Source organism: Talpa europaea (assembly GCF_964194135.1).
Source record: "Talpa europaea genome assembly, chromosome: X".
Lineage (NCBI taxonomy): Eukaryota > Metazoa > Chordata > Mammalia > Eulipotyphla > Talpidae > Talpa > Talpa europaea.
This window is the reverse complement of record NC_140081.1, coordinates 45,402,349-45,411,583: the sequence shown is the minus strand read 5'-3', so window position 1 is coordinate 45,411,583 and position 9,235 is coordinate 45,402,349. Positions and strand designations below refer to the sequence as shown.

The 9,235-nt window shown below is 38.6% G+C and overlaps 1 protein-coding gene across 1 annotated transcript; it reads right to left on the bottom strand.

The window, feature by feature from the left end:
• Positions 1-3,533: 3,533 nt before the first annotated feature.
• Positions 3,534-4,047, bottom strand: LOC311187189 (ubiquitin-conjugating enzyme E2 D3-like; the record flags this gene model as incomplete). Its single annotated transcript, XM_084258484.1, has 1 exon — positions 3,534-4,047. The coding sequence occupies exon 1, from the start codon at positions 3,975-3,977 to the stop codon at positions 3,534-3,536; it is 444 nt and encodes a 147-aa protein (XP_084114610.1). The 5' UTR covers positions 3,978-4,047.
• Between the last annotated feature and the right edge of the window lie 5,188 nt (positions 4,048-9,235).

Here is a 9,235-nt window from a genome sequence, read left to right as displayed (position 1 = left end):
TAAATAACTAGGAGTAGAATTGCTGGATCATATGGAAGCTCTATGTATAGTAGGTCAAGAAATCTCCACACAGCTCTCCATAGTTGTTGGACCAGTTTGCACTCCCATCAGCAATGCAGGAGAGTTCCCTTTTCTCCACAACCTTGCCAACATTTGTTGTTGCTAGTTTTTTTAATATGTGCCATTCTCACTGTGTAAGATGGTATCTCATTGTAGTTTTTTATTTTTAAAGATTTATTTATTTATTTATTTATTTATTTATTTATTTATTTATACAAGCACTGGGTATAGTCAGAAGCGCGGGAGGGTGAGAGAATTCACCAGAGCCAGAGCCAGAGCGGGGAGCAGAACAGGCAGAGTGACGAAGTACACTGCTGAGGGGAGCAGCGGGTGGCAGGAGAGGTCTGCGCGCCATGTGGGACCCTCCTCGGGTGGCCGGGGAGCAGCCGGGGATCGAACTGACGCTGCAGAGGCTGTGGGCAGCCTCACAACCCAGTGTTCAACTGCTGTGCCACTGGGGAGGCCCTCTTATTGTAGTTTTGATTTGCATTTCCCTGATTACAAGTGATGTTGAACATTATTTCATATGCCTGTTGGCCATTTAGTGATGAAATTCATATGGAATCACCAAAAACCCCGAATAGCCTAAGCTCTCCTGAAAAAAAAAAAAAAGAAGAGATTGGAGGCATCACACTCCCAGACTTCAAACTATACTACAAAGCCATAATGATCAAAACTGCATGGTATTTGAACAAGAACAGACACACAGACCAATGGAATTTAATAGAAAATACAGAAATGAACCCACTGATTTGTGGTCTACTAATCTTTGACAAAGGAGCAAAGAAAATTTGCTCAATAAATGGTTCTGGGAAAACTGGGTCGCTACATGCAAAAGAATGAAGCTCGACTACTACCTCACACCATGCACAAAAATCAACTCAAAATGGATTAAAAAACTAGACATAAGACCTGAAACCATAAAATACATAGAAGGAAATGTAGGCGAAACACTACATGATATGCACCTCAAAGATATCTTTACAGACACATCACCCAAAGCAGTGACAGTGAAGTCAAATATAAACAGCTGGGACTACATCAAATTAAAAAGCTTCTGCAAAGCAAAAGCCACAATAACAAAAACAAAGAGAAACCCCACCAACTGGAAGAACATTTTTGCACACAACACTAATGATAAAGGACTGATCACAAAAATCTGCAAAGAGCTGATGAGACTCAACAACAACAAAGAACATAATCCAGTCAAAAAATTGGCAGAAGAGCTAAAAAGAAACTTCTCTGAAGAGGAAATGCAAATGGCCAACAGGCATATGAAAAAATGTTCAACATCATTTGTAATCAGGGAAATGCAAATCAAAACTACCATGAGATACCATCTTACACCAGTGAGAATGGCACATATTAAAAAACTAGCAACAACAAATGTTGGCGAGGGTCTGGAGAAAAGGAACTCTTCTGCACTGTTGTGGGAGTGCAAACTGGTCCAACCACGATGGAGAGCTGTGTGGAGATTTCTGGACCTACTAAACATAGAGCTTCCATATGATCCAGCAATTCCACTCCTAGGTATTTACCCAAAGGACACAGAAACATCAATTTCAAACAACACCTGCACCCCTATGTTTATAGCAGCACTGTTTATAATAGCTAAGCTTTGGAAATAGCCCAAATGCCCAAAAATAGATGACTGGTACAAGAAGATGTGGTACATATATACCATGGAATATTACTCAGCATTCAAAAAAGATAAACACATGCAATTTGCAGCAACATGGATGGCGCTGGAAGGGATCATGCTCAGTGAAATAGCCAGAAAGTAAAAGAAAAATACTGGATGGTCTCACTCATAGCAGGAATCTAGAAAACTTAAATAAGGGACCAGGAAAATGAATAAGTATAAGAAAGTGAAAATCAAAATCAACAACAAACTATGAACCAGAGACACTTTTTGGGGGGTGGGGGGCGGGAGGGGAGGGATTGGGGTCAAAATGCGGGGTTGCAATTGTATGGGGAATATAAAAATAAAATTTATTATTAAAAAAATAAATAAAGAGCTTCTGCACAGCAAAAGAGACAATAATCAACATAAAGAGAAACCCCACCACCTGGGAGAACATTTTTGCACACAACACTAATGATAAAGGACTGATCACAAAAATCTACAAAGAGCTGATGAGACTCAACAAAAACAAAGAAAATAATCCAGTCAAAAAATGGGCAGAAGAGCTAAAAAGAAACTTCTCTGAAGAGGAAATGCAAATGGCCAACAGGCATATCAAACTTGTTTTGTTTCCTAATATATGGTCTATCCTTGAGAATGTTCTGTGCACATTTGAAAAGAATATGTATTATAGTGTTTTTGTGGGTGCTCTATTAAGTCCATATCTTCTAATCAGTCATTTAAAGCTACTGTTTCCTTTTTGATTTTCCATCTAAATATGTCCATTGATGGAAGTGGGGTGTTAAAGTCCCTATTATATTGTTGCTGTGGTGTCTCTCTTTAGGTGTATTAATATTTGTTTCATGCATATTGGTGCTGCCATGTTGTCCTCCACCAAGGACTTCAGGCATTTCTTTCTACCTTCCTTCTGTCCAATGCTGTGTTAATCTTCTGTAATATTCACTCTAGTACAGTCTGTCTTAGTCTATGAGGTGCAAGTTTTGTTTTAGTCTTACCCCAAGCTATCTGATTCTCTCAGGGTCCTCTCTTCTTTCTGTTTACTTGCTAGTTTTCCCACTTGAAAGTGAACCAAGGAATCTCCATTATTGTCATCTTGGTGACATTACCTCCTTGTACACTATTTATACTTCTGGCCCTTAACAATGACGTGTGGCTTCTGATTTAAAGTTTGGACTACTTTCACAAAGGCCAAATCTTCATCAAGAAAAATAGCCAAGTGATCTAGGAGAAATATGAGTGAGTTCCAGATCAGACACATGCAGCCCAAACTGATTTAATCTTTGCTATTTACCTTTGGTTTTCCAGAAATTTATTAAATATTATAGGGAAGGAGGAGAGGGTTAGAAAGTTATAATTTCCCTTAATCACATCTTCATAAATTCCATCAATTCACCTAAGGTGAATATGTTTAAATTTCTGACCTATTTGCATCAATATGTTCTTTATGTTAAATTTGAAAAGTAAGAGTTTGAATGCCACATTCAGGAATCTCTTGGTTGCAAGTGATAGAAGTCCAACCAAATGTAGTATAAGACAAATGGGGAAGTACAGAAATACAGCTGGCAACAGGTATGACTTGACGAAGTCCTCAAATATCACCAAGTGTCTGTGTCTCTCAATCTCTTGGATTTGCTTTTTACTTTGCTGGGTTTTGTACTTGGATTTGTGGACTTAAAGACTGTCTATTAGCTCCTGATTTACATGGTCTATTAGTGTCTTTGATCTCAGAGAGTAAGGTGGCTCTTTTTTATTTTTTTTAAATTTTTTTTAACAGTAATTTGAAGTTTATTCCAGCTCTAATGCAGGTTATTCTGACTGTAAGGTAGCATCACATGGCATACTTCTGAGTCCATTCTCGAGATATTCTGTTGTACTTATCTCTGTCTGTCTTATAGATCCGTGCAATCTCTGGCACTAGGGGGTCATCTGGGTTTGGATCATATAGCAGTGAACAAATGGATAAAAGAACTTTAGAAATAGTTAAAGCAGGAGACCACTGTGATCTTAGAATATCGAGACAAATGCTGCCATTACTGTTAATATTTGGATGATAAATTCTTGTTGTAAATGCAACCTTAGGTGGCTTGAAGGGGTAATCTGTAGGAAATTGAATTGTCAAAAAGAATACACCGCCTTGATATGGGCTGTCATTAGGTCCCATAATTGTGGCTTTCCAATGAAACATATCATCCCCCACTGGACCTGCAGAACATTGTGCTGGAGGATCACGGGCCAAATCATTAAGTTCCTTATTAATCCGTTTGAGTGCCATGGTCTGTGCTGCTCGTCCGGCTCCTCACTCGCGGCTGCTCCCGAAGATCTGGCCCGCTCTGGATTCTCCGGGCTCGGGCAGGGTCGTCTCTCCGTCTTGTACTGGCTCCGCCAGACACAGGCGCCTTCTCGCTACACCAACGGGAGGCTGGACCGGGAGGGCGGGGGCCGGAGGCGGGTCATGGGCTGGGGGAAGGGTAGGCGAGCGGCGGAAACCCCGGGAATCAGAGAAGCATCGAGAACCAGAAGTAAGGTGGCTCTTTTTTAAAAAAGATTTATTTATTTATACAAGAACCAGGGTACAGGCCAGATGTGCGGGAGGGTGAGAGGATTCACCAGAGACAGAGTGGGGAACAGAACAGGCTGACTGACGAAATACACTGCTGAGAGGAGCAGCGGGCAAGACAGGAGAGGTCTGTCATGCCGTGTGGGACCCTCATCGGCTGGCAGGCATCAAACCGGCACTGCAGAGGCTGTGGACAGCTTCACAGCATGGCACTCAAGCACCTGCACCACCAGGGGAGGCCCAATAAGATGCCTCTTTCCCTATAGTTCCAGCAAAATTACCAAGGAGGACTTTCATTGGCCAGATTTTAATAACCCACATTGGACTAATTACTGCGGCCAAAGGTGGCCTTAATTAGTCAAGCATAGATCATTTTCCCAGCCCTGTGTGTGTAACAAATGAGATGGTTTTCCCAATCCAAATCACATAAATTGAGAATCAACAGGGGATGACACTCCAAAGATATGCTGGACCAGAAGAAAAAAAAAGCATATGACCATTTTATATCCAATATTAAATTCCCTCTTTTCACAGGTAACTTAAACACATCCGCACAGGTGTGGTCCAACTCATAGAACTCATAAATAGGACTCATAAATGGTCCACCTCATAGAACTCATAGACAACTCAAACCAACTCATAGACAAAGCCTAATGGGTCATTATAGGGGAAGGGAAGGGCACCAAGCCTAGTATAGGAATCTGCATATACAAAACTAGCCTAGGCTGCATGTACACAATATGTGACTAATGAACTGATTATTTTTCTGAAAGAAATAAAAAGGAAAGGAGAAGACACTTGCACACACAGACTGGGTAGAAAGAGCTGCATTTTAAAAAGGCAAGGTTGTTAAAAAGACATGATTACATAGATACAGTTAGGCAGTCTTGGTATGAGAGCTGCCTGATGTGTTTTCTTTAAACTAAAACTCTACCTTTGAGCCCCAAAATATATGAAACAATTATTATCAGCTCTGAAAACAGACATTAGAGAAAATACATAGGTAGTAGGAGATCTCAACACTCACTCTCACCAATGGACCGATGAACAAGACAAAAAATAAGCAAGGACACTAGAGCTCTAAATAAGGACCTAGATTTCATGGGCTTAACAGACATTGATAGGACACTGCACCCAAAAAAATCTGAGTATACATTATTCTCAAGTGCACATGGATAATTCTCAGGATTGATCATATATTGGGACACAAGACAAACATCAGCAGATACATTAATTTCAAAATCATACCAACAATCTTCCCTAATCATAAATACATCAAACTAGAAATAAACCATGAAAAGAAAGCAAGTAATTCTCTTACTTCATGAGGATTGAAACACATACCAGAATACCACTAAATTAATAAATAGATCAAAGAAGAAATAAAAAAATGATATGAATTACAATGAGGACACAACTTTCCAGAATGTATGGGACACAGCAAAAACAGTAATAAAAGTATATAACAATACAGGCTCACATCAAGAAACAAGAAATAACTCAAAGAAACAACCTAATCTCCCATCTCAAAGAAGTAGAAAAAGAATTTAAAAAATCAAGCCAGTAAAAAAAAAAATAAATCTAGTAGAAGAAATGAGATAATAAAAATCAAAGCAGAAATAAATGAAATAGAAATTTTAAAAAAATCAAAAAATAAATGAAACCAAAGTTGATTCTTCAAAAAAATAAACAAAATAGACAAATTTCTAGCCAGAGGAGAAATTACCACAGACATGCAGAAATCAAAAGAATAATCAGAGATTACTATGAACAGTTATATGCAAACAAGTTTAACAATCTAGAAGAGATGGATAAATTCCTAGAACTATACAATCATCCAAAATTAGATTAAAAAGAAGTAGAACACATAAACAGAATAATTACAAGCAGTTTAATTTAAACAGAAGTCAAACCTTCCCCCCAAACTAAAGCCCAGGACCAGATAGCTTCACAAATGAATTCCACCAAACTTCAGAAGTGAGCTAGTGCCTGTCTTACAAAAACTCTTTGAAAAAATTGAGAAGGAAGGAATACTACCAAATATGTTTAATGTAGCCAACATTACACTAATACCAAAACCAAACAAACAAAAACAACACAAATAAAGAAAGCTATAGGCCAGTCTCCCTAATGAACAGTGATGCAAAAATACTCAATAAAATCCTCACCAGCAGAATTAACAATACATTCAAAAGATAATATACTATGACCAAGTGGGATTTATCCAAAAATCAATTAATGTAATTCAACACATCAACAAAAAGAAAAACAAAAACCATATGATCATGTCAACAGATGCTGAGAAAGCATTTAACAAAATTCAATATTCATTTATGAGGAAGGCCCTTAAAATTGTTGGAATAGAGGGAACATACCTTACATAATAAAAGCCATATACAACAAATCCACAGCCAACATTATCCTCAACAGTGAAAAGCTGAAAGCCTTTCTCTTAAGATCTGGAATAAGACAAGGATATCCACTCTCACCAATGATTTCCAATATAGTACTGGAGGTCCTAGCCAGAGCAATAGGCAAGAGAAAGATATACAAGGAATCCAAATAGAGAAAGAAGTAAAACTATCACTATTTGCAGATGATATGATAACATATATAGATAATCCTAAAACTCCACAGAAAAACTAATCAAAATAATCACCAGTTTAGTAGAATAGCAGGGTACAAAATCAACACACAAAAATAAGTAGCTTTCCTATATGCAAACAATCAATCTGAGGAAGAAGAAATTAAGAAAACCATTCCTTTTATAACTGAAACAAAAAACATAATCAAATACTTGGAAATAAACCTAACAAAGGAGGGGAAGGGTTTATACAAAGAAAATTGTAAAATATTGTTAAAAGAAATAGAAGAAGGCACAAAGAAATTGAAATACCTCCCTTGCTCTTGGACTGGAAGAATTAACATTATCAAAATGGCCATCCTGCTGAAAACAATTTACAGATTCATTGCTATTCTGATAAAAGTTTCAATGACCTTCTTCAAAGAAATAGAGCAAATATTGATTAAATTCATATGGAACCACAAAAAAACCCTCAAATAGCCAAAGCTCTCCTGACTAAAAAGAAGGAGAATGGGGATATCACACTCCCAGACTTCAAGCTATATTACAAAGCCATAATAATTAAAACGGTATGCTAAAACAGACACACAGACCAATGGAATCAAATAGAAAACCCAGAAATAAACCCAAATATTTATGGACAATGCTTCTTTGACAGAGGAGCAAAGAATATGCAGTGAACAAGGACAGTTTTTTCAATAAATAGTGCTGGGAAAACTGGATTACCACATGCAAAAGAATAAAACTAGACTACTACCTCACAGCATGCACCAAAACCAACTAAAATGGATTTAAAAACCTGAAACCATAAAATATATAGCAGATATAGACAAAATAATACATGGCATACATCTCAGCCCCCAAAGCAAAGAAAGTGAAGGAAAGATAAGCAGCTGAGATTACATCAAACTAAAGAGCTTTTGTATAGCAAAAGAGACCTTAACTAAAACAAAGAGACACCCCACTGATTGGGAGAAAATTTTTGCAAACAATACAACTGATAAGGGCCTAATCACAAAAATCTACAAAGAGCTCACATGGCTCAAGAAAAACAAAGTAAACAATCCAGTCAAAAAATGGGCAGAAGAGCTAAAAAGACACTTCTTCAAAGAGGAAATGCAAATGGCGAACAGGTATATGAAAAAATGTTCAACATCCCTTATAATCAGGGAAATGCAAATGAAAACCACAGCGAAATACCACCTCACACCAGTGAGAATGGCCCATATTTAAAAACAAAAAACAAAATACAAAAAACAGGCAACAACAAATGTTGGTGAGGATGTGGAGAAAAAGGAATTCTACACTGCTGGTGGGAATGCAACCACTATGGAAAGCTATGTGGAGGTTCCTCAAACTGCTAAAAATTGAGCTTCCTTATGATCCAGCAAGTCTACTCCTAGGAATCTACCCAAAGGACACAAAAACATTAATTCAAAAGGATACCTGCACCCCTATGTCTTTTGTAGCACTATTCACAATAGGTAAGATATGGAAACAACCCAAATGCCCCCAAATAGATGATGGGATCCAGAAGATGTGGTACATATACACAATGGAATACTATTCAGCGATCAAAAAAAAAAGATAAACTCATGCCATTTGCAGCAACATGGATGGAGCTAGAAGGAATTATATGCATTGAAATAAGTCAGAAGGAAAAAAGAAAAAAATGAGATCGTTTCACTTATAAGAGGAATATAGGGCAACCAAATTAGGGATCAGGGGAAAAATAATAACAATTAAAAACAAAAAAACAGGGGCCTCCCCGGTGGCGCAGCGGTTGAGCGCTGGGTTGCGAAGCTGCCCGCAGCCTCTGCGGCGCCGGTTCGATCCCCAGCTGCTCCCCGGCCAACGGAGGAGGGTCCCACATGGCGCGCAGACCTCTCCTGCCGCCTGCTGCTCCCCTCAGCAGTGTGCTTCGGTCCTTCTGCCTGTTCTGCTTCCCACTCTGGCTCTGGTGAATTCTCTCACCCTCCCACGCTTCTGACTGTACCCAGTGCTTGTATAAATGAGTAAATCTTTAAAAAAAAAAAAATTAGCAGGCAACAATAAATCAGAGAAAATTCTTCAGGGGAGGGTGAGGAAGAGGGACCAAAACAGGGAAGACAAGAGCATAAGGCACTATGGTGATGGTTCATGGATGAAATAGTGGTGGCAATTTTGTGGGGAATACACCTCAAAGGAGAAAGCATACAAGCATACATTGCACAATCAGTATTAACACATTCCACGAAAGCATTGCCCATAAGACATATTCTTTCTGAAAGTGAAATCTGAAAGCCAAGTGCCCACCCAGACTGATGAGTCCATGGAACCATGTCTGGGAGGATGCCAGAGTGGCCAGAGGTCTTGTAACCTTCTGCAAGATCCCACAAGTGCCTTCCTG